This window comes from Erythranthe guttata, chromosome 2 (assembly GCF_056151865.1).
Source record: "Erythranthe guttata isolate IM_541 chromosome 2, IM_541, whole genome shotgun sequence".
Lineage (NCBI taxonomy): Eukaryota > Viridiplantae > Streptophyta > Magnoliopsida > Lamiales > Phrymaceae > Erythranthe > Erythranthe guttata.
The window spans coordinates 2,078,717-2,103,275 of NC_142534.1; the positions used below are offsets into that span (position 1 = coordinate 2,078,717).

General features: G+C 33.8%; 4 protein-coding genes and 1 long non-coding RNA gene across 15 annotated transcripts; 4 read left to right on the forward strand and 1 right to left on the reverse strand.

The window, feature by feature from the left end:
• The first annotated feature begins 2,401 nt into the window (after positions 1-2,401).
• Positions 2,402-3,758, forward strand: LOC105957405 (transcription initiation factor IIA subunit 2). Of its 2 annotated transcripts, XM_088814895.1 has the most exons (4): positions 2,402-2,532; positions 2,828-2,878; positions 3,262-3,407; positions 3,494-3,758. In XM_088814895.1, the coding sequence occupies exons 1-3, from the start codon at positions 2,404-2,406 to the stop codon at positions 3,400-3,402; spliced, it is 321 nt and encodes a 106-aa protein (XP_088671021.1). In that variant the 5' UTR covers positions 2,402-2,403; the 3' UTR covers positions 3,403-3,407; positions 3,494-3,758. The 2 variants fall into 2 exon arrangements, with proteins under 2 accessions (XP_088671021.1, XP_088671020.1); XM_088814894.1 differs by having other exon boundaries at positions 3,262-3,756.
• Positions 3,759-4,309: 551 nt separating this feature from the next.
• On the reverse strand, positions 4,310-6,888 carry LOC148772098 (uncharacterized). Of its 9 annotated transcripts, XR_016033766.1 has the most exons (8): positions 6,731-6,865; positions 6,399-6,490; positions 6,095-6,133; positions 5,820-5,910; positions 5,403-5,476; positions 4,899-4,936; positions 4,582-4,649; positions 4,310-4,474 (listed from the first exon to the last, which is right to left on the reverse strand). It is a non-coding gene; the product is annotated as an uncharacterized LOC148772098 (long non-coding RNA). The 9 variants fall into 9 exon arrangements; XR_016033767.1 differs by having other exon boundaries at positions 4,310-4,649; positions 4,899-4,972; positions 5,403-5,437; positions 6,731-6,888; XR_016033762.1 differs by lacking the exon at positions 5,403-5,476 and adding an exon at positions 6,593-6,657 and having other exon boundaries at positions 4,310-4,649; positions 4,899-4,972; positions 6,731-6,883.
• Positions 6,889-11,456: 4,568 nt separating this feature from the next.
• Positions 11,457-15,986, forward strand: NPY2 (Phototropic-responsive NPH3 family protein). 2 transcript variants are annotated; one of them, XM_088823819.1, is made up of 5 exons: positions 11,457-11,775; positions 12,282-13,105; positions 13,725-13,794; positions 13,910-15,091; positions 15,210-15,986. In XM_088823819.1, exons 2-5 carry the CDS (start codon positions 13,044-13,046, stop codon positions 15,786-15,788), a joined length of 1,893 nt encoding a protein of 630 aa, XP_088679945.1. In that variant the 5' UTR covers positions 11,457-11,775; positions 12,282-13,043; the 3' UTR covers positions 15,789-15,986. The 2 variants fall into 2 exon arrangements, with proteins under 2 accessions (XP_088679945.1, XP_088679949.1); XM_088823823.1 differs by lacking the exon at positions 11,457-11,775 and adding an exon at positions 11,784-11,949.
• A 607-nt stretch (positions 15,987-16,593) lies between these two features.
• LOC105957404 (mitotic checkpoint protein BUB3.1) lies at positions 16,594-18,763 on the forward strand. Its single transcript, XM_012981324.2, has 9 exons — positions 16,594-16,825; positions 16,897-17,027; positions 17,163-17,245; positions 17,410-17,676; positions 17,825-17,900; positions 18,004-18,084; positions 18,185-18,263; positions 18,393-18,493; positions 18,571-18,763. Exons 1-9 carry the CDS (start codon positions 16,709-16,711, stop codon positions 18,656-18,658), a joined length of 1,023 nt encoding a protein of 340 aa, XP_012836778.2. The 5' UTR covers positions 16,594-16,708; the 3' UTR covers positions 18,659-18,763.
• Positions 18,764-19,722: 959 nt separating this feature from the next.
• LOC105957478 (RING/U-box superfamily protein) lies at positions 19,723-23,990 on the forward strand. Its single transcript, XM_012981399.2, has 9 exons — positions 19,723-20,060; positions 20,384-20,464; positions 20,549-20,669; positions 20,781-20,875; positions 21,820-21,891; positions 22,681-22,914; positions 23,041-23,149; positions 23,233-23,407; positions 23,612-23,990. Exons 1-9 carry the CDS (start codon positions 20,037-20,039, stop codon positions 23,697-23,699), a joined length of 999 nt encoding a protein of 332 aa, XP_012836853.2. The 5' UTR covers positions 19,723-20,036; the 3' UTR covers positions 23,700-23,990.
• The last annotated feature ends 569 nt before the right edge of the window (positions 23,991-24,559 follow it).

The window sequence follows — 24,559 nt, forward strand, 5'->3', positions numbered from 1 at the left end:
TTTAATTTGTGTAGAGAAAAATGAAAAATATATTTTGAGCAGAATTAGTTTAACATACACTACAATTTCGATAAGTTAATAACATTCTCTTAATAATAATTTCTTCCGGTTCCGAACTCGGTGAAAGACTGTAAAATTATTAATAGTTCGATAATTTAATATTTCGCTAAATTAATAGTACTGTACTAGCTACAACTTACAATTGTATTAATTTATAAATCTTTTCTTAAAATAATTAGATTAATTCGAGCTAGATAAACCAAGTCTAAAGCATACTTTTATTAATGGTTAATTTTTTTCAAAATTCCGCAAAGAATATATTCGCTGTTGTACTAAGATATGCATTTTAATTATCTTATTAATTAAGAAAAAAATAACGTCATTAATAAGATAATTAATGATTAAACATGAATGATAGAGGTAGATGCAAAATGAATTACGTCACCAATTATAGGCGCAGCCCCTGTGGATGGGCCATGTGTTAATGGTGTACTAATAAGCAAGTCAACCACTCTTGGCATTCATCATTTTGGATATATTAGCCCAATTAAGTTTGCTTTAATTAGCATAAATTCCATATAATGCACTGTTTTAATTTGAATTTATAAAATTAGGAGTAATTGATTTGGATTTTTTTTTTGTTTTGGTAAATTAAGACTAAATAACTTACAGACCCACGTGGGATTGCTAATTACCAATATTCCCTAAATTATTTCTCCATCTTACAGTTACACCCTTACGGCCTTATGAGTAACGGAATCTTAAAGATTCTATGGATATAATATTTGTTATAAACTTCACAAATCTACCCCAAGAGGTAAATGTAATACACCCACGGGATTACTGTAATATTTATTTATTACCTCAGGGGTATACCCGTAATTTACCCATAATTTACTTGTTTAATAACAGAGTAATTTAGATTATTCTTCATTCCATTAGGTTTATAACGGGTATTAGTTTTAATGAGGTATTCGCAATTATATATACCACATGAATTTGTAAGTTATGTAGTCTTAAAGCAGAGGGTATCCGTAATTTACCATTTTTTTTTATTTTTCATTCCCTATAGCATAATAGTAATTGTAAAATAATGTGTGTAAATAAAGTATACATCGTTGTTTCGACGGTCTATGAGATGCTACACCTTAGGAAAAATATCGAAGGATTTTGCACTATAGATCTATACAAATAGGTGCTACCTATTAAATACATATATTTAGAATCATTCGATGTATATACAAAATCTTATTTCGACCGAGGGCAAAGTGATATGAACGAGTAGAATTTTCGTTTCCAAACTCAATAGATTAGCAATATCTTTCTACCATAAAATTAAATAAAAAGGTTCCAATTTATATAGTCCGGATATAAAAATAAAATTAATCCAAAGAATTTTGTTGTGACAATGGAGCACATGTAAATTTCGTGAATTTGCAGATATATTGTGTACTTATCACGTTTAAATTTTAATAAAAGACCCAAGTTATAAGTCAAATAATGAAATTGCATTAAATAAATAAGTTGACAGCCAAAAATGACAAAGTTTCCATTTCTGGAAAAATACGCTACACATACTTTCGTCTTTGGGATCTGGAAATTAAGCAACGAATCTTTCCACCTATGCCCTGTAATAACAAACACGTCTTGTCTTTTTGCTTATTTATCGATAACAAAATTTGTAAAATATATTTTTTTATTAATTTAATAAAAAAATATACACATAAAACAATAAAAATATGCAACAACTTCAATTATAAAAAAATATTATTCGAAAATTTAAGGATAACTTAGAAAATATTTAGACAGAAAATCGATATAGTGGGTAAATAAACGGTACATAAATTAATGTTCCAATCAGCAAAATGTGTATCTAAATTGTCAAATTTAATTTTATATAATACATTAATAAAATGAAAAGGAAAAATATTTAAAGGTGTATTTAAAATGGGCTTGAGTTGCTTATTTTGTGAAAGCCCATTTTATTCTTGGGACCAAAGGATTTTTGGGTGCTCGTGGGCCGGGCCACAGCAATGTATGTAGCGGGCTCAATTTTTTAGTGATAATAGTCCGCTCAAGGGCAATATCGTCTTTCCAATTGGCTTTCCGATCTCTCGCCTATATATACCCCTAACTACAAAATCTAGGGTATAAAAACCCCCAATCCTCTCCCTCCTTCTCTCTTTCTCTCTCTAGACTCTCTCTCTCTGCAATTCCCATCGACGAAATCGACAGAACTCCTCTAAATTCTCGAATCTCGATAAATAATTAACCTATCAAACTCGCCGTAAACTAATCTCCGTATGTTTGATCTTTGAATTGTTCTGTATTAATTGATTTTGGTTTTTGAATAAATTAGTTAATTTCGGCGGTGTTGATTTTGTGCAGGTAAGGAAAAAAAAGATGGCGACTTTAGAGATGTACAGGTCATCAACGATCGGAATCTGCTTGTCGGAAACACTGGATACGATGGTCGGTGATGGAATCCTCAGCCCTGAACTCGCCTATCAAGTTCTTATTCAGTTCGACAAGGTTATATCCTTTATTATTATTATTAATTTATAATCAAGGGCGAATTTTAATACTTAATAATTAATATTGTGATTAAAAAAAATTGAAGATGGAAAGTAAAATTAATGAATATCAATGTCACTACTATGTTTGTTTTTGCTAACAAAATCAAGTACATGAAATAGTTGAATGTAGATGTCTTAACTCTAAAGTTCCGAACGATCTCTTTAAACTGTCCTCGAACGTGTTTTTCTCGATTTTTAAAAAAAATATATGCTATATTGTATTTTAATTGTTTTGCTTCCGTTAATTGCAGTCAATGGTCGAAGCTTTGGGAAGTCAGGTGAATACGAAGGTGTCGTTTAAGGTAAATTTTTATTTTATTTTTCAATTTAGGGAAAATTATCTTGTTTAATTTTTCTATTGATTTGCGGTTAAAATTGGCTTGTGGAGTTTCGAAATCGGTACAATACGTTGTTTCTCGAAATTTGACGCTTAAAAGGATCAAAGCGAAGTAACAAATCGTATATAGCATATCTCAACACTATAATAGCAAAACATAAAAAAGCAGACAACTACCGATAAAATGTCGAAATCGGGGCATGGTAAAAATTTTGTGTTTGGGAATAATTTTGAATCCGATATTACTAATACCAATCAACAGTTTTTTTTCCGATGGTTTCGTTTTACTGAGTATGGTTTTAATATTCATTGTTTTTTGTTTTTGAATAACACCATGTTTGGGTACAGGGACATATTCGCTACTACAATAACGTAGAAGGTGTATGGATCTTCGATTTACGGAAAGCTCAGGTTAAAATCAATCAAGGCCCAAAAATTGTTACGTCGGTCAAGGTTGTCGTCTGTGACTCAAAGTTACTAACTCAATGAAACAGGTGAATTACTTTTTATATATTTATATACAATATACGTATATTTTTTTATCTGCTAACTAATACTCGGAGAGCAAAATGCTTCAAAGGAAGAGAGGAAGTGATCGAATCGGGAGTTATGTTCGGTAGTAATTAGACGGCCGAGGAGGGATTTTACGATTTTATAAGCTTTTCGATCATATACTATACTATATTTTGAAATAATTTAGTTGAGTATATATATTTTGATATTCTTCTTTTATACAAAAGTCCCTTAAAAAAAGTTTTGAAATTTGTGAAAAAATATATACATATTACCTTAAAAGCATTTTGAATTTCTTACAATATTCAGAAAATAAACCTTTATATTTGTGTGTGTATATATATATTTATTTATAGACTTGCAGCACAAATTAGGTTTGGTGGGGGGTAGGGGGTAGCTTTGATTGGATTAAGGTACAAATGTTAAAGTAACAAAAAAGTAAAATGATGACGGTAATGAATTTATTTTCTGGTTTTCTGCTTTAAACAGAGGTTTAATTAATATTACTATAGGCTGATCATATAGCCTTTTTATTAAATGTCTCTGAATTTCAGCTACCATAAATCAATTTTTTTAATTTTTTATATCTCTATGCCAGCCTGTTTTATGTCGTAAGCTTCCAAAAAATAAAATAAAAAAGGGGTTAAAACTTAAAACAATCATTGCAGAAAAGAAACATGAATATGATAAATAAAATATGGGGAAATTTGACAAACACCCCTCATCACACAAGTGTAGTTACAACAGGTCCAAATTTATTTCACATTTTTAAGATAAATCCAAAACAAATTTTATTAATAAAAAATAATTAATTATCACCATTATACCCCTCATTATTTTCTATCCAAATCTTCTGGTATATATATATATATATATATACTAGTGAGGCCACACCGCGCCACGCGCGGTATAATGCCCTGTATAGCTGAATTAATTCGATTGTTTTACAAACGAGAACAATACTCTAGTATACATGAAACAGACAGAAACAACAAAATAAAAGCACACAGTTAAATGACAAGTAGCAAGTGCTGCATGGAACCAACTCCTATAAACAAAAACATAATTATTAATAAAACAAACCAATCCTATAAGCATAGTAATTACAAAAACACATGTTTCAGGGCACTTCAAGGAGGTTGTAAAGAAATATACCCAAACATACACTGCCGAAATCAAGGTACTTTTTTGAATGGCATCCCCATTAGCATTTTCAAGGATATCTGCTCAAGAGGAAATAAAAAGTTGGAAAAAACTGGAGCTGAAGGAAACAATGGCCCATATCAATGTGTGAAAAAATAAAATTGAGAGTACAAATAAACATAACAAACATGAAATTTAACTTGCGAAAATTAGACCATCAAGATACATAACCAGCAGATACCATTGCATAATATATCCACATACAATACATAAAACACAAATACAGTAACAATGAAAAAAACAAAAAGGAGACAAATAGAGAAATATACCCATAAGTCATCTTGCGGAAGACGATTTGTAGTCTCACCTGCACACGTCGAAAACGTCATAAGAGAAATCGAACCTGACAAACACCAAGGCATCAAAACTGGATTTAGAGAAAATCGAAAAAGCTTTTCAAAGAATGCCCAAAAAAAAATCTAATTCAATGCATTAATAATGCACAATAGGGGAGTTTTTGCTAACAATTAAAATATGAGGAGCTTTGTCACAGTTAAAGTAAATACAGTAAATGCAGGGGTGCTAAATGCAATAAAGAAAAAACAGAAATAGTAATGAAAGAAAAAGAGAACATCAAGTAAAAAATCCACAAATATATAACTTCAAAAAAATATCATGAACGTAAAAATTGAACATCAAGTAAGACGTAAGAGTCATGTTCTATTCAGCAGCTTCCAATTAACTTGAACTACGGGTATCTTTAGGTCTCGTTTGATTCCTAATAATAATTTAACCTTCATATTTACTATTTACTGAAGTAGTGCTCGGTTTACCTTCTTAACGATGCTACACCTTCCTGTGTTATCACCTACTTCATTTCGTGTATTTGATTCTGTTAGTTGTTAATCTAAAATTGCAAATAAAAAACAAAGGTGTCAAGTATGGGTATAAGCACCAAATAAATCAAGTTATAAATCAACACGTCAAAAACATCTACGAACTAATAAAACCAAAACCAATAAAAGATATTTTAGAAATTAGAATTTTCTGGCAACAACAAACCACAAACAATGACACATGTATCTGATACAAATAGAAAAGTATATCATAGAAAAGTATATATGATATACTTTGCTGATGAGCAAAAAAATAATTATCAATAAACAAACCAAACATGTCCGCACTGAGATTAAAAATGCACATATATAATATATATCACTACTTGTCAAGAAGGTGGTAAAGAAATTTACCCAAGAACACACATTGCTGAAATCAAGGAGCTTATCTGAGTGGGCATTCCATTAGCATTTTCAAGCAGATCTGTTAAAGATGAAATAAATACTGGAAACAAAGGCCCATATCAGTAAATGAAAAAAACCAAACTGAAAATACAAATAAACATAACAACTTAACAAGCACAAAATTTAACTTGCGAAAATAAGTCTAACAAGATACAATATCAGATTTAGTTGCATGATATGCACAAATGCATCAAGAATAATACAAAAAAGGGAGAGAAATATACCTGACGCGTCCAAATGGTAATAAAAGAGACAGCCAAAACCTGACAAAAACAATGGCACCAAAGCAGGATTCAGATAAAATCGAAAAACAAAGGTACATAATCTGGATCGGAGAAAATCAAAAACAAATCCACAAAATTTGGATTAAGAATATAACAAAGATCAAGCCAAAAAAATGCACAAAACACGCAAACAAATTTGAAATTACAAGCAAACATACATAAATACAATCAGAGAAGAGAAGTAAACCGTCCATTAGCATTTCGAAGTATCACCCCATAAAATGATTGGAAGAAGGGCACGAACCTGTCAAAACTAACGCAGTAAAACTGGATTCAGAGAACGCCGAAAACAAAGGCATTCAGATTCAATAGAAAACGAAAACAAAAGCATCGCTCCTGCAAAAAAATACCTAAATTCACTAAACAATAACCTAAAAATTAAAATAAACATACAAAAATACAGTCAGAAAGATAACATAGAGGCTTATGAAAGAAAACCTATAGAGAACAGAGCAAAATCCAATGTAACTCGTTTTTTAGAGAGAAAGGGGAAAACTACAACGCTGCAATGAACAACGAAGAAAGGAAATAAGAACAAAGTGAGAGGAGAAGAAAAAATTAACCTACAACACTTACCTCTGGCACAACGTCAACAGTGAGATGACAGACGATAGAAAAGCAGAGGAGAAATTAGGGCGGCGGCCGAAAGTGAGCAGGGATGAGTTTTCCAGGCAAAACGATGCCGTTTTGTGAAAAATTAAATGAAATGGTAATGACGTGTATTGTAGCGCGTGAGTGTGCGAGTGGTGAGAGTATGAAAGAGAATGGGAAATTCAAAGGGCCCACCATTTTTGGTCCGACCATAAATAGAGCATTAAATATAATTCGAAATTAAATTGCATTTGTGCTTTGCGCTGGAAATTTTCCCCTAAAACGGCGTCGTTTCGTGCGATTTTGTTTGAAAATAAAATCAAAATGTTTATTAAGTTACTATTCTTCATCGCACTACATCTTTATAGGTTTGTAATATATATATATATATATATATATATATATATATATATATATATATATATATATATATATATATATATAAAACTAAAATTAATGTTAATTATTTTCATCGATTCATTAATTTGAAATCTACTTTCTCTCACACACTCACTCTCACACACACACACACACACACACACACTATAACGGCAATGAATATCAGCAAACTTCCTCTGCACTGGTTTGCAATGGCAATGGCAATGGTGGCTTCCTCAGCCTTGTCGCCGCCACCGTTCCATGATCCAACTTCTCCGATTTCTCATCATCGCAGATTTGAGATTACCCGACTCACGTTTTCTCCTCCACCTGATGTGGCGGCGGCGGCGCCGCCAACATTAGAAAGAGGTGGCGGAGCTGCATTTGCCAATCCCGAAGCAATGCTCCACATGAGAGAACTGCTCATCCAGCCCAGCCGTCTGATTGTAACCTTCAGTTCTCACCTTGATGGGCGGTAGATTTGCCATTGATTGCGACGAAGAGCTCGTTTCCACCACAAAGACTTCCTGAGCATTATTAGCCTTGCCCGCAACCTGTTTGCTTAACGAAAACCACTCTGCAATTATAGAGTGGTTATAGAGTGGGTTTTGTTGATTAATAAGTTTATAATGAATTTTTGCAATAAAATTTGTTAATTATATTGTGATTTTCATTAATTACATAGCGGTTTTTATTAATTGCAGAGTGGTTTTCGTTCATTGATAATTTTTTACTGAATTTTTGTAATGGAACTCGTTAATTACATAGTGAATTTCGTTAATTACAGAGTGATTTTCATTAATTATAGAGTGGTTTTTGTTCATTGATAAGTTTATAGTGAATTTTTGTAATAAAATTTGTTAATTACATAGCGGTTTTCATTAATTGCAGAGTGGTTTTCGTTAATTGATAAGTTTTTAATAAATTTTTGTAATGAAACTCGTTAATTATATAGTGATTTTCGTTAATTATAGAGTGGTTTTCATTAATTATAGAGTGGTTTTTGTTAATTGATAAGTTTTTAGTGAATTTTTTTAATGAAATTTGATAATTACATAGTAATTTTCGTTAATTTACACCGTGGTTATCATTAATTATAAAGTGGTTTTTATTAATTACATAGAGATTTTCGATAAGTTTATAAAGGATTTTCGTAACAGAATATTATAATCACATAATGGTTTTTTGTAAGTTTATAGTGTATTTCAATTTGTAAAAAATAATTTTTATTTTAATGAATTTAACTTTTAAAAAAAGATGTATAAAAACAATCATTTAAAAAATAACAAAAATACGACAAAACTTAAACATAAAAAAAAAAAAAAAAAACCAATTACTTAATTAACTAATTGAAGGAGAAAGAGGCGTGATAGGATTCAATCCTACAGTTCCATATCCAACCAACCAAACCCGAGATACCATCCATACTTCACTAATCCATACAGTGTCATTTTCCAATTAAGCCCCAATCCCATCCCACCCCATCCCTCCAACCAAAAGGGGCCTAGGGGGATGGTGGGGAGAAAATAGGGGGATTTTCATATCTACCAAAAAATAATGGATTTTTTAAAATAATATTATATGGAAATTTTATGTAATATTAAATAGGGGTATTTTGGATAATTTGAGTCAATTGGATTTATAGCAAATATCAATTAATAAAATTGGATTTATCAAGAAGTCAAATTTCAACGAGGGGTGTTTGACAAATACCCCCATAAAATATTGTGTAAATTAAGGCCGCCCTAAGATAACATAAAATAACGAAATACCCTTCATATTTCGGTAATTATAACCATTTTTCAATTATAAATCATCTACATATAAATACTTAGGGATGTGATAAATGTCGTTCGAGTTTTAATAATACCGTTTCGACTTCAAACGTGATTTTGATCATTTTTTAATTCCAAATTTTGCAAAACTCGAAAAATAGAATTTGTAGTATTCTGAGTTAGTTTTCTAATCCAACTTGAATCACTAAAATTGGATGTCGGACGAGAAAGATATACATGAACTAATGGATAATGCTCACAACTTTGATGTATTGAGGTATCTAAAATTCAAAATGTGACTCATTCATGCATAATTTTGTGTTTTCGTGTTTCGAATTTTTGCCAAAATCAAAATAAAAATATGTCAAAATCAGGTTCGAAGTCAAAACGACATTAGTAAAATTGAAACGATATTTAACATTTCAGAAATACTCATGGTGTCAAATTTAACAAAATCTTCTAGCTTCCATGGAAGGTTTCCTAGTTTCTCGTTTGTGCAAAATGAAGTTTCAGATACACCACAATCTGATATTTATAAGTCAAAAAGACACAACTTAGGATCATCTTGTTTTAAAATATTAAATTCGAATGGGGTAAATGGGTACAAACTCGTGAACATTCAACATAATTTAAAAGATTCCACTAAATTTGTCGTCGCAAAATTAACGTATAATAAGATTCATAGCTAATGGGTCGTTTTGTAATTTAACCACCTCAGAAGCTTGGCCGTAATTTCCTCTATATTTTATTTTTACAGTTGATTGGGAGTTAAATTTGTACAAAGTGAAATTTTATGATAACGTGCCCACATTAAACACCAAACAGTTGTGTTATTATAATACTAATATAAGATTAGGGTATCTTCGTATGATGATTAATTATATTTAATTAAGTAATATATTGTGATTTAAGGAAGAAGTACGTTAAGGTAATACAGATCATCTCGACAGATTATGTGCTTAATTAAATTAGAGTACGTTTTTCCCATATGTGACCATGTGCTTTGCGCTAGTTGATTAACTAAATTAACCAACTTGTTAGTGCAATAATTGAGGTCTTAAGCCAAAGATTAAAGATCCTTCATGGGAAAATTTGTTAGCTTCCCTCATTTAAAAAAATAAAATAATATATATATATATATATAACATTTATATTCGTTTTGTTTTTGCTACAATAAGTCTCTGGCAATTCAACATTGATTATTCACAAATGAGTATTAATTAAATCATGTAGTTGAATTAAACTTATTTAATAAGCTCTAATGTATGATAAACTGCTTAAAGAGCTGATAAGCCCTGGATCGTATTATTTTTAAATTTTTTTAAAAATAATTTACCAAATATTTTAAAAGAACTTATAAGTTCTTAAACATCTTAATTATTACCTATTTTTAACAAATTATAAACTTAGCTAAACATTATTTATATACTTTATACGGTTAAAGTAAGATAAATGTGACGTAATTAGATGATACAACTGTCGGTTTATACACAATCACACGTACACCATGCATGTACTTAATGGTTGATTATGTAATCAGATTTACGATTTAAATACTCCCGATGTAAATAATCAAGTGTAGGATCTTACTTTGTGTAAAAGTCGGAGACAGACACAATCCTCTATAGTATATCTTTTTGTCTGAATATTTATTTTAATTAAAAGTATAAGGTAACATGTAATGGTCAAAGTCCAAACATAGTAGTGTCACTATTCAATAAAAAATACAAATATATATATTTTCTCCTTATATATATTTATAATGTTAATAATTCGATCCTCAAAATAAATAAGGTTTGAATTTGACATATTGATACCTTGACTTTTTTATGTCAAAGACCCCAACAATAACTCAATTTTCACACCTTTTGTTAATTTAAAAAAAATTGCTTTCTTGTAATTAAAATAAATAATTATAAAAAAAAAGCATGCACTTTCCAATTGTATTTATGGTGCCATAATGGGTCCTGTTAATTTGACGTGGAAAGCCTATTACCAGGAAATGTGCTGAAATAATATTTTAAATAAAGTTAATTATTTTGATATTATTGTAGGAATTTTATCTCATATTATAATATTGTAATACATATTTTAAATGTATATATGACGTCTTTGAAATGCACAATATAATCTGAATAAAAAAAAAGAAATAACACAAATATACAATCAATTTAAACCCTTAAAAATACTAGAATATGAAATACCCACTATAGCATAAAATAAACGGGAAATTACGGCCCTCTGAGATATACTCAAATACGAAAAAACCTGTTTTGGATAATTATCCAAATTAGAAGGATATTTTTGTAATTTGTCTTAAAAATAAAAAAAATGGGGTGGTCAAAACATGAACCACCACCTTGAATGAATGTATAGTACACCATCATTTATTGAAGTCTTTAATATTTGCCATTTTCCATATTTATAAATTACTATTATAACAACAAATTATAACAATTGATCAAACTTGGCTTTGCTGGCAAATTCGAGCTCCTATTAAATTCTTGTGAAAAGTATTTTTGTAGCCATTTATTGCCCTATACTTTAATTTTATCCATAATTAATTTTTATTTTAAATACTTTTTTTGTTTAATTTATGGAGAGAGAGAAATGGGGCAAACCACCACCCACTCAAAACGTTGAATGGAGGGAGCAAGAAAGCTGTGTGTCAGTGTTTTGGCGTGCTTCACATACCAACCAAATCTTCAATTTCCCAATTAAAACCCTAAAAACCCTAAAAAAAAAATTAAAAAATTAAAAAAAGATTGGATTTTTATTGGGTTTATCACTTTATCTTTTTTGTTTTTGGTAAGTAAAAAGGAAAAGGGGAAACTCTGGTTCGACAAGAATTGCATCATAGCTCGTTCTTGCAAAACGGTAAGCATATTTTTCTCCAGAACATCTAAAACATAAACCATTTTTTTTTATTTAATTCAAATTCCTCTGTTTTTTTTTGTATAGAACTGCGTAATATGCATGCGGGTTTCTTTTATTTTTTTTCTTTTTCCAAAAGGGTTCTTGAATCTCTCTCTCTCTCTCTCTCTTGTTGAGGTGGGTTTTAGGGTTTTTGTCTGTTGACTAAAATCTTGATTTTGATTTTCTCTAGTATTGCATGATTTTTTTTTACAGCTCATGCTGATGTTAATTACCTTCTTTTTTATATAAAAATAATCAGTTTTTCAGTTGCCCTGAGATTTCTCTGTTTCTTATTTATATGATTCACTTCTGTTCCTCGGATTTCGTTGGTCGCTTATGTAAATGTTTGATCTTTTTTTGTTTTTGTTCATTAATGGGGTTTTAGTAATTAGTACACTATTTAAGTATTTAATTAATAGTACTAACAAGTGATCTTCTTTTTTATTGTTATTAATTAATTATTACAGGCTCGGCAAAATCTATACGGAGAGATGCTTATTGTCTACCGTTTTGGTGGTTGATTCAATCTGATACCCAAGATGCTGTTTTCCGTTGCAAGTTATTACACCCCACATGTTATAGAAACAAGATCTGCAAAAATAAAAATTGAATCTTTTTAACACCAACTAGGTTAAATAAACAGAGGAAAAACAGAGTGAAGAAAAGAAAAAAGATAAAAGAAATTAGAAGAGGGGGGTGGGGTGGGTGGGGGGTGGAGTCAGATTGGGGAATAATTTAGTGTGGTAGTGTCTCCTCCGCAGTCCGTGGTCTCTTGCCGCCGACCAAGGATACACTCTCTCTCTCTCTCTAAACCATTTCTTTAAAAGCTTCAAATCTGCATAAACCCAATTCTCTCTCTCTCTCTCTCTCTCTCTCTCTCTCATCAACAAGAAATTGCTTTTGAGTTGGTTGCTGTCAAGATTCGGTCAAACGAAGCATATATCCTTTTCACTTCTTTGAGATCTCCCTTTCCCTTTTCTCTCTCTCTCTCTCTCTCTCTCTCTCTCTCTCTCTCTCTCTCATCTTCAAGTTCAAGAAATTACTCATTTTCAAAAATTAATAGGCCCCTTTTTCATTTCGCTGTTTTCGGGTTTTCTTCAGTTGATTCGGTGCTGTGTCGTGGAAACCCGGAAGCTCGTTTGGGTGTAGTGCATTTTGCTGTGTGTAGTTTTTGAGTGTTTTGAATCTGAGAAGAAGAAATAAAAATCAGATCTTTAAGTTGGGGTAGAATGAAGTTTATGAAGCTTGGATCCAAGCCTGATACCTTTCAGATTGATGGCAACAACATAAGGTTAGATCTTTTTACTAATTAATCATCTTATTATTGATTAATATCTTTCAATTTTCTTTCATCCAAAAAAACTAAAGGATAAAAAAGCTGTCTTTAACTCTGTATTTATGTTAGTTAGTGATGTTTTAGTAGTCCCCACTTTTATCCTATGTCTCTATCATGAAGTGTCAAATCTTGAGCTGAGTTGATGTGGATGTATAGTAAAATACGAAAATCGAAAAGTTTATTGTTCATTTATTTCACTAATTATTTTGATGTTTCGTTATTTCCATCTGAGAAACAAACATTTTTACGACGATACCATCTTGATAAACGATCTTATATGTTATTATAACGAGCATGATTTGTTGTCTTATGATAAACTCGTTGAAGTAAATGGTCTTATTCGAAGAAACTTCCATCCTCTTTTTTATTCGGTCATCGAAAATTGCTCTGTTTCCGTTTTTGCTGTTCTAATTTCCGTTTTTGCATTATATCCATCTTGTATGCAATTTCAGATAGTGTGTATGTTTTTGTTTTCGGAACTCACTAAACAAAAACCGTTGGGCGACTACTTCGGTTCACCCGTCAACTAAAGTTAAAAATAAGTTGTTAATTAAGTTTGTTTTTACTCTGACAGATACGTAGCTAGTGAGCTGGCAACAGATGTCGTCGTTCAAGTTGGCGATGTGAAGTTCTATCTACACAAGGTACAATGTTCTTTACTTACTAAAATCATTCATGTTCAATAATTCCATTACATCAAGATTCAAGAACCACCCGTTAATACTATCTAATTCGCTCCCCGAAATTTTAATCTTGCAGTTTCCACTTCTCTCGAAAAGTGCCCGTCTCCAAAAACTCGTTTCCTCATCCAACGAAGGAAACTCCGACGAAATCAACATCCACGACATTCCAGGCGGGCCCACCGCCTTCGAAATATGCGCCAAATTCTGCTACGGAATGACAGTCACACTTAACGCATACAACGTAATCGCAACTCGATGCGCAGCCGAATACCTCCAAATGCACGAAGCGATCGAAAAGGGAAACCTTATTTACAAAATCGACGTTTTCCTAAACTCGAGCCTCTTCAGAAGCTGGAAGGACTCAATCATAGTCCTTCAGACATCCAAATCTTTATTACCGTTATCCGAGGAACTCAAACTCATCGCCCACTGTATCGAAGCAGTCGCCTCCAGAGCCTCGGTCGATGTCTCCAAAGTTGACTGGTCATACACCTACAACCGTAAAAAGCTTGTCGAAGAAAACTTGACCGATCCTAGCTGGCATGGCGTCAGAACACGAGAGGTCCCCAATGATTGGTGGGTTGAGGACTTGTGCGAGCTCGAAATAGACATGTACAAACGAGTTATGACAGCGATTAAGAATAAAGGGATTGTCTCGAACGAGGTTATTGGAGAGGCTTTGAAAGCTTACGCTTACGGAAAATTGCCTGGCTCGGGGAAAAACGTGGTCCCGCAGAACGATGTGTCCAAATTTCGTTCGATTTTAGACACAATTGTGTGGCTTCTGCCTCAAGAGAAGGGTTGTGTGTCATGTAGCTTCTTGCTCAAGTTATTGAAAGCTGCGATATCAGCTAATTCGGCGGAGAGTGTGAAAATGGAGCTCGTGAAGAGAATAGGGCAGCAATTGGAAGAGGCTTCGGTTAGTGATTTGCTTATACGAGCTTGTGATGCGGGAGAAGAAGAAGGGATGATGATGTATGATGTGAATGTGGTCAAGAAAATACTCGAGGAATTTACGATGGCTGATAAAAATGAAATCGAGGAAAACGGAGGCGAAATTAAGGAGATTAGAAGGCCTGGGATTTTGTCGGAAGCTTCTAAGCTTATGGTGGCGAAGATTGTCGATGGTTATCTCGTCGAGATTGCAAAAGATCCGAATCTTCCTCTTTCTTTGTTTATTGGTATTTCGGAGATGGTTTCGGGATTTTCTCGGCCTGCGCACGATGGTCTTTATCGAGCCATCGATACGTATCTCAAGGTAAAAACCTCATCTTCAAGATCTTTTTTTTTTCCTTCCCGTTTCTATGTTTTCGAGTAATAATTTTAATTAAAATAAAAAATATGTTGACGGATCGTAATTTTTTTTCTTTTGTTAGGAGCACCCCGGGATCGGAAAGAGTGACAGAAAGAAGATATGCAAGCTCATGGACTGCAAGAAGCTCTCAGCCGACGCATGCATGCATGCGGTCCAAAACGAGAGGCTCCCGTTACGAGTCGTGGTGCAGGTTCTCTTCTTCGAGCAGGTCCGAGCGGCCGCATCATCTGGCAGTAGCACTCCCGACCTGCCGAAAGCAATAAAAGACCTAAACAGCGGCTCGTACGGTAGCTCCAGGTCAGCAACCACCACTAACACCAATACCAATACGGACGAGGATTGGGATGCTGTGGCCTCGGCCGAAGAGCTCAGAGCGCTCAGGGGTGAGCTGGCGGCGCTACGGTTGGGGAACGAAGTTGTCGGTGGTGGAGAGAGTCGGAGTGGCAATAGTGAAAGGGGGGCTGCCGTTAGTAAAATGAAGGGGTTGATTATGTCGAGGAGAATATTCTCCAAGATCTGGTCGAACAAGGCCCCCGCTGTGGAGAATAGCGGTTCGGATTCGTCGGAGAGTTTGGGGTCGACCAATCAGGATGAAGCCAAGTGTACGCCGACGAGGAGAGGGAGGCATTCTGTTTCTTAGCATTTGGTGAAAGATTTGATTTTTATTTTTATTTTTATTTTAATGTTTTTTTTTTGGGTAATTTTGAAATTGAATTAGCATGTGGCTAAAGATTAGAACTTAAATCAAGAATATATAGCATATAGTCTAGAGGAGTTGATGACGTGTCACTGTTGAAGAAGAAGAAACTTTTGTTATGGTATTTTAGAAGTGACTCTCTCTCTCTCTCTCTCTCTCCATCTCTCTCATCAGCGCAATATCAGGGTAAAAATCTGTTCTTTGGCAAGTCCCTTTCTGAGAGTATTTTTTAAGTAGTTAAAAGTTAAAACTTAAAAGTTGTATCAAATATTTGTAACTTTACTAATTTTATCAAAATTCATTTTATTCGACTATTTAAGATATTTTACAAATATAAATTGAAAATTAAAATTTGTTTGCAAACAATGCAGCTCCTAAATTGACAAATCCATTTAAATATAGAAATAAATATGAAGAAGCTTTAAAAGAGGAAAAAATACAGTTTTCATCCCTCGAGTTTCCACCAATTTCACATTTGATCCTCCATGTTGAGAAAAAAACACATTTGGTCCCTCATGTTTAAAAAAACAACATTTTTAGTTATTTCCGCCAATTTTTCATTAAATCTAACGGAATCAAGCGTGTGCACATCATTGCGTTAACTAACAGAGTATCGGTAAATTGACATAAATGACCAAAAGTGTTAAATTATTGAAACATGAGGGACCAAATATGTTTTGTTTCTGAACATGTGGGACCAAATGTGTAATTAGTTCCTAAAAGACTAAAACAAATTAATTATCTAAACAGAGTCCCGTTGGTTTTTGAATTTGAATTCACAGATAGCGGACACCAATAAGCCATTCTTCCTTCATCTTTGTCGTTTTTCTGTTGAAACCCTAACACTCTGAATCAAGGTGATAATGACGGCGGCGCCACCACCGACCGGCCGCGAGCTGTCGTCCCCTCCTACCGACGGCATTTCCAACCTCCGCTTCTCCAACCATAGCGACAACCTCCTCGTTTCCTCCTGGGACAAGGTTTTGCTTACACTGATCCCCTCTTTAGTTTTATTTATTTATTTTATTTATATTTTTTTGGTGTTTTCTAGAGTGTTCGACTGTACGATGCGAGCGCCGACAAACTGAAGGTGCAGTTCGTGCACGGTGGTGCCGTGCTTGATTGTTGCTTCCACGACGATTCCTCCGGGTTCAGTGCTTCCGCTGATCACACTGTTAGAAGGTGATCCCCAATTTTTTTATTTATATATAATTGAAAATTATCATCGTAGTTAGCTGCGTAAGTTCGTTTAACAGAAGTTTCGAATGCGTATTTGTAATTTATAATGCTTATTGAATTGGGAATTTTGTGCTCCAGGCTTGTGTTCGACTACAAAAACGAGGATATTTTGGGGAGGCATGATGCCCCTGTCCGTTGCATTGATTACTCATACGCAACCGGTCGGTTTTCGAATTCCAAATTATCGACTTATTAATTTGCTAAATAGTGGATAGTATAGTAATGGTATCTGAAGCATCCGTTTTCTTCGATTTTTTTTTTTCAACGTGTAGCTTCACTTTCAGGTTTTAATTCTGTTCTTAAATCGAGTTTTACGTTGTTTTAGGACAAGTTATCACTGGTAGTTGGGACAAAACGTTGAAGTGTTGGGACCCTAGAGGTGCAAGCGGTAAGGAACATTGCCTTGTCGGAACGTATATGCAACCCGAGCGCGTCTATTCATTATCTCTCGCTGGCAATCGTTTGGTGGTTGCAACTGCTGGAAGACACGTAAATGTGTACGATATACGGAACATGTCTCAACCTGAACAACAAAGGGAATCTTCTCTCAAGTATCAGACAAGATGTGTCCGCTGTTATCCTAACGGAACAGGTCTTCATTTTCGTCTGACTGTCTCGGTTTTTTTTCTTTCCCTTGCATTTTTCAGTTTGAAGTATTTTATAGGAGTTCGTCAATGGTAGATTAATACTCTTTCGAATTAAGTATACTTTTCGTTTCTCGTTATGACCATGAATTGCAGGTTATGCTCTTAGTTCTATCGAAGGTAGGGTTGCAATGGAGTATTTCGATCTCTCCGAAGCTAGTCAATCAAAAAAGTATGTATTAATTTGAACCTTGTTGTAGACTTGTAGTAACTCGTATGAACTTAGTTGTTGAAGTTAACCGTTCGTTTGTCCTGATCATGGTCTTATAATGCAGGTATGCATTTAAATGTCACAGAAAATCGGAAGGGGGAAAGGATATTGTCTACCCTGTGAATGCCATTGCATATCACCCTATGTAAGTTGTCCGATCCTATGGTGTTTGGTCTTCACCATCGTTTGAGAAAAAAGAGATTTTGATTAATATTTGTATCTTGAAAATTGTGTATGTAATGTAGCTACGGTACTTTCGCTACTGGAGGTGGTGATGGATATGTTAATGTGTGGGACGGGAGCAATAAAAAGAGGTTGTATCAGGTAAAATCAAATCTTGTTGAAATTGGGTCTCGATTTTTTTGCATCGTGTTCGAAATATACAGAGTTATGCTGAGTTTTTCTATCCCTCTCTCTTTCTCTCTTTTGTGATGCAACTTGGTCGATGTGAAGTATGCAAAGTTCCCGACGAGTGTTGCTGCTTTGTCATTCAGCAGAGATGGCAGACTATTGGCTGTTGCATCTAGTTATACGTACGAAGAGGGAGATAAACCGTAAGTATAATCTATCTGCCTCTCTTTCTTTCACACGCCCCATACATCCATATCTTTAACTTGTGTTATTTTTTCAGACATGAGCCGGATGCCATATTCGTGAGAAGCGTCGGTGAAGTAGAAGTGAAGCCAAAGCCTAAAGTGCTATCAAATCCTGCTGCATAAGAATAGATTAAGACTATAAGCTACTTGTGTAATTTTTCTGAACGTGTAAAACGTACTAAGCCATCTGCAGATTCATTTGTTATATGATCATGCTCTCGCTGATTACTGTTGACTGTTGATAATTGAAAAACATCGTAAGCAACAATATTTTAAATAATTTAGTATTTAAACATTATGTAAGCCATAAATTCGAGTGCAGCTCACAGTTATTATTTTTTAATTACAAAATCTATTAAACTAATTATAATATTAAAAAATCTTGTCATTTTTATAAAGTTCTCATGTTCAAGATTTTCTTGGACTCTCATATTTTCTCGGACTCCCTTTTTTATTGCGGATGTGGGTAAGACTTATTTGCGAGGAAGTAAAGAATACATTAAGTGGTAAAGAATACACTGAGTGGTATATGTTTCACTAACAGTATATGTATTGTTTCAGTTAGATTTCGGAGTGTGTAATAGATGATGTTGTCATCTAATTATTCATCGATTTTGATGGGTGGGTCCGTCAATGCATCTCTGTTGTCTGTTGGAGTCCTCGAGAGAGTTAGCATAGCCGCTAACTACTCAATAAAGAGCAATACTTGGCATTCATAGACGATATCAATGGTGAGAAATATGTCCTTATTTATACTAAGTTCACTCTATGAGGAAAGATTAAGATGGATGATTCAATGGTGGTGAGAAATATGTCCTTATTTATACTAAATTTATATTAAGTTCAGCCATGGAGGAAAGATTAAGATCGATTTGATCCTACATTATACAATGATTATCTAGATTATTCATATCTACAGACTACATATTTACAAGGGGATAAATATCCTAGAAACTTCTCCAATTTCTCCAATAGTTGAAATTTTTAGCTTTGTTTAGCTAATTATTTAATCCTTACTTAATTGTGGTTTAGTAAAAACTGAAATACGTATATCTAAGTGGGCCTATCAGTTGGGTTTCCTTTTTATTGAAACATAATTTATTGGGCCTAACAAGACTCAATATGGGCCTATTCTGTACTATTATGCAAATAACTGAACTTCAATTAACCCACACTACTAGTCCGGTGCACCCATCCACAGAGGATTTCATCTCTTTCTTACAGAAAAAAACGAAACTGATACGGCCAAGAAAAAGGAAAAAAAATAAAAATAAAAATGTCGATAATTAATTACACACAAATCTGATACTCCGAATTCGATCTGTTTTTGATTAATAGTACGACTGAACTTTTTTTTCCCATCATTCAATCAATTTCTCTCCAATTCAGCTAAAACCCTATGAAATTAAATTTCCCCCAAAATTAACTGTTACTTTTTTCCGGCGAAGTTCGATTACGATTTCTTTTTTTCTGTTCAGCGGCTTTTAACCCAGCCAATGCAATGGTGGTCTGTAAATGCCGCAAGGTACTGCATATAGCTACATGTAAAATTTTGGATTGATGTTTTGTTTTTTTATGTAATTGATTTGATTTCGATTATGATCCGCGTTTTTCTGCAATTTTATATCAGATCGAGCTCGGAATTCCTCAACCCTGAAAATAAAAAAAATGATTAAAGAAACTATATTTCTTATTTGTGTAGGATTATTAGCACTACTTTGATTTGTGATGAGCGGAATTACTTAGAATTGGGCTTGTTTTGATTATTTTTTTTAGTGTTTTTTGATTGGTTGTACGATTTTTTATTCGGCGATGGGTAATGAATTTTCTGTATAATTTGGATTTCAGGCGACTAAGTTGTATTGCTTCGTCCACAAGGTGCCGATTTGCGGAGAATGTATATGCTTTCCGGAGCACCAAATTTGTGTGGTACGGTTTGTTGTGTGTTTCGACTGCTTAGGCATTTGTAATTCATTAATTTTTCAGAAACCGATAAATGCGAATTTGTTTTAGGTTCGAACGTATTCTGAGTGGGTGATTGATGGAGAGTACGATTGGCCTCCTAAATGCTGCAACTGCCAGGCTGTGCTTGAAGATGGGGCGGATCCTCAAACGACACGATTGGGTTGTTTGCGTATGTTTTACTGCCCACCCTGCATTTATCAAACCCTCATTTTGCTAAATTTGGATTTTTTTATTTTTTTTTTGTCTTATTCTGCTACTACTCGTGATTCTGTTTTTGTAGATGTTATACATACTAATTGCTTAGTGTCGCACGTGAAAAGTTTTCCTCCACATACTGCTCCGGCCGGATACACCTGTCCAGCCTGTTCAACTCCGGTACGTAATCATTTGCCCATTAACATTTGCTTCAATTACTTTCTCGTGATTTAATCAAAACCTTGTTATGAAATGTAGTGTACTTCTTAATCTGCTTTGTTGTGATCCTGCACTTCTCATGCCATTGGTATCCCGGGACTTGCTAACTGGAGATTTTAAGTTTTGTAGTACTTATACACGACATTTGCTTAAGAATTTTGGTTGAAATAGGAGTCGTTTTCTTTTTCTTTTTCCTTTGCTTAACCTAAAATAATCGGGATTTAGTTGAATATTTTGATGAATTTTGCTAATGATACTAGTCATGGTAATACCAAATAACCAGATTGGTATGAGATACGAGTGTTGATAGCTAATGGCATTGATGCTTCTGTGGCATCTTACAGAATTATGGAAGTATGTACCATTTTGCTTAAAACTTATCCACCTAGTCAATTTAGGCCTCGTTTGGTTGGGGGGATTAGCCATGATTAACAAAATAGTTGGACTTTGTTTGATGTTTGGTATCCCAAATAACTTGTCGGGTCGACCCGCAAATATTATGTTATCATGGCTTATCTTGCCTTTTAAGCATGTTTTTTGTTGGACCTTCCAAGTTCCAATAAAACAATTGGGTTTCATTAGATTATTTAGTGTTATCTTGGCTAATCTTATCTTGACAACCAAACGGGGCCTTAAGATACTCTAAATTGTTTGTGCTTGGTTTGCAGAAGTATTATCGGTACTTCAGAGTTTATATGAAGCATTGTTCTTTTATAAGGCTTAATCTTCGTTATAGATGAAGCATTCCATCTTTTATAAAGTATTTAAGCTCCGAAATTTATAAACCAACTCATAATATATCTTTCATGGATGTATTGGTCCAGTGCCAAGACCTTTGAATGACATTAATACCTTCGCTTATTCTTCTGGTGCATGTTTAATTCACGAGTGATTAATTTTTGCAGATATGGCCACCAAAAAGTGTCAAAGATTCAGGATCACGTCTTCATTCAAAGTTGAAAGAAGCAATAATGCAGGTAATATCTTATTCTTACTACTACAAATACAGCTAAGAGCACCTTATTTACATAATTTTGGCTATGGAAGTTGCTAAGATCATAGTGGTTTAGGATATAGTAAGATACAAATTTATTTACATTTTCTGATGTCGATTCCGGCCTTTGTTGACCGGGCATGTTTCATAAAATCAATTGTCGTTTTCATTTAAAATTCTCTTCATGGCAAATCAATTGTCTCTTCATTTAATTTTTTTATGAACTATCTGGTCAATGATCATTTCTACGAGGCCTTCTCGATTTAGTACTAGAGGACTGTTTTTCTTGTTTTGAAGACGCAGTTAGATTTGGTCAAGATCAAACATCGTTGTGCTGCCTAAAGTGGTTGACTTTGTAATCATTTGATAAAATTTGCTTTCTGATACATATTTTTTACTCCAATCTACAAATCATTAATACATGCTCCAAGTGCTGACTCTATTAACGTATTTTTCATTGGTAGCTTTATGGATTCGCTCTAAATCTCGTTCCCACGTTATGCATTTAGCTATAAATTGCAGAATTTTCTTTCACAATGATCCCTGCTTTGAACAGTGTTCATTCAATCTGAAATTCTTGGGCCTCTATGTTCATATTTATGTCAATCGATGAATATTTTTTCAACCTTAATCTTATCATCCGCAATTTTTTGCTATGTTTTCTCCGTTTTTTTTTCCATCCGAAGGTGTGGTGTTGCTATTCGAGAAATTTTATCTTCCCATTACGATTTTGTCGCCTCTTAAATTGGACAATATCAACTCTTTTTTGCAGACTGGTCTGGAGAAGAACTTGTTCGGCAACCATCCAGTTTCATTTGGAACAGAGCCCCGTAGTCCTCCACCTGCCTTTGCCTCAGAGCCGCTTGTGCATCCATCTCTTGGGAAAGATGCCGACCCTACAAGACCTGCAAGTTTGGACATAGTGTCGATCGATGGACCGAGCTCTGCCACGTCATCTCTACCAAATCACGAAGCCAATTTCATGAAGAGCACAAGTCCTACTGCTGTAAGAAGTCTTATGTTTTATTATGTTTTACTTTCCCATGGGCATTGAGGATTCGCTTTCCATGTCAGATGCGAATTATTTGCGTATTTTACTTAAATGGTTTTATCACAAAATTTGTCTGCTCAGCCTGGTGCAACCACGCGGAAGAACGCACTGCAAGTTGAAAGGCAGAACTCGGAAGTTTCGTATTATGCCGATGATGAAGATGCAAAGAGGAAGAAGTACTCGCGAAGAGGTGAGTAAAGATTAGTCATCTTCGTTTGAACTTTTTTTTTTTTTTTTTTGATATATCTGTTTGTAATGGATTTAAAATTGCAGGTACGTTTCGTCACAAGTTCTTGAGGTCACTGTTGCCTTTCTGGTCAAGTGCATTGCCGACTCTACCAGTGACTGCACCACCAAGAAAAGACGAGGATGCCCCCGAAGGTCGTGCAAGACATCATAAGTCTTCAAGAATGGATCCAAGGAAACTCCTCTTAATTATAGCCATCATGTAAGAGACATTTGCATATATTTGATTCGATCCCTATCAAAACATAATTCATGATTGGTTACATATAGACCTTGATATATTTACAGAAAAACCATCCCAGTTTATCAATCTCCGATATCAGCACATATTCTTTTGCTTTTTAGTGGCATTTGTAAAATTAAAATCGACCTCAAACGATTTTATTTATTTTTTTTTTTTTTTCAGGGCATGCATGGCAACAATGGGTATTCTGTATTACAGAATCGCACAACGTGGGTTAGGCGAAGATTTGCCTGACGATGAACCGCAATGATTGAAACTTGAGAAAGTGGTAATAGGCGAACGTGATCTATTGTTCTTCGTCTTCGTGCTTGTTCTTGTAACTCCGGTTATCAAGATTTTTTTTTTTATTTTTTTTCGTGGGTGAGTTATGACTGTTTTGTCTGGATAGCTATATGCCCTTTTTTTGTTATAGAAGTTATCGGAATCTGTAGCAGTAGCAACAAATTACATGTTTATAAGGAACTACATTTCTCGAGTTTGGTTGTATGCTTCGAAACCTTTTCTTATTTTAACCTAAAACTGAGATCGATCTTGTTATCCATTTTTTCTCTCAACTGCATATTTTGGTTTGATGGTATGATTATTTGATGTATTAAAATTGATTTATTTATTGTTAATTTTTTTGTGAATATGGGTTAAAGTGGTCAACGAGAAGCTTTGACCATTGGGCCAGCTCACTTCATGGGCTGAAATAATAAAGAAAGTCTGGGCTCCAAAAAGGGGACAACTATTTTGAATACTAACTTTTGCTTAGTTGAATACCAAAAAAATAGAAATTAAATAATTAATTGTAAATTACTTTAATACCCTTAATGAAAATTAAAACCAAATAATATTACAAATACTATTTTTCTTTCTTAAAAACCAAATAATCAAAAACCTAAAAAAAACATTTCCCTCCTCACTCCCAAACCCCTCACCTCCTCCACCTCCTTCTTCTCCCTCCCCAAAAACCCTCCTAAAAAACCCCAAAACAAAAGAAATCAAAACCTTACACAACTTGCAAAATGGCCTCAAATGACAATAGAATGGTAGTTTACGAGCAAGGAGAACCCATTCAGGTATGTATTCATGTATTTTTTGAGCTAAAACATCGATTTTGAATTTTTT

What these genes read in the sequence shown, in the direction of transcription:
- LOC105957478 (XM_012981399.2), top strand. Translation starts at nt 20,037, where the DNA reads ATGGTGGTCTGTAAATGCCGCAAG. An exon ending in AGAGCACAAGTCCTACTGCT is followed by an intron (nt 22,915 to 23,040) that starts GTAAGAAGTCTT and finishes TTGTCTGCTCAG; the next exon opens with CCTGGTGCAACCACGCGGAA. An exon ending in CTCTTAATTATAGCCATCAT is followed by an intron (nt 23,408 to 23,611) that starts GTAAGAGACATT and finishes TTTTTTTTTCAG; the next exon opens with GGCATGCATGGCAACAATGG.
- LOC105957404 (XM_012981324.2), top strand. Translation starts at nt 16,709, where the DNA reads ATGACGGCGGCGCCACCACCGACCGGCCGCGAGCTGTCGTCCCCTCCT. An exon ending in CTGTTATCCTAACGGAACAG is followed by an intron (nt 17,677 to 17,824) that starts GTCTTCATTTTC and finishes CATGAATTGCAG; the next exon opens with GTTATGCTCTTAGTTCTATC. An exon ending in GCCATTGCATATCACCCTAT is followed by an intron (nt 18,085 to 18,184) that starts GTAAGTTGTCCG and finishes TATGTAATGTAG; the next exon opens with CTACGGTACTTTCGCTACTG.
- NPY2 (XM_088823819.1), top strand. Translation starts at nt 13,044, where the DNA reads ATGAAGTTTATGAAGCTTGGATCCAAGCCTGATACCTTTCAGATTGAT. An exon ending in TGAAGTTCTATCTACACAAG is followed by an intron (nt 13,795 to 13,909) that starts GTACAATGTTCT and finishes TTAATCTTGCAG; the next exon opens with TTTCCACTTCTCTCGAAAAG. An exon ending in CCATCGATACGTATCTCAAG is followed by an intron (nt 15,092 to 15,209) that starts GTAAAAACCTCA and finishes TTCTTTTGTTAG; the next exon opens with GAGCACCCCGGGATCGGAAA.
- LOC105957405 (XM_088814895.1), top strand. Translation starts at nt 2,404, where the DNA reads ATGGCGACTTTAGAGATGTACAGGTCATCAACGATCGGAATCTGCTTG. An exon ending in TTCTTATTCAGTTCGACAAG is followed by an intron (nt 2,533 to 2,827) that starts GTTATATCCTTT and finishes CGTTAATTGCAG; the next exon opens with TCAATGGTCGAAGCTTTGGG. An exon ending in ATACGAAGGTGTCGTTTAAG is followed by an intron (nt 2,879 to 3,261) that starts GTAAATTTTTAT and finishes GTTTGGGTACAG; the next exon opens with GGACATATTCGCTACTACAA.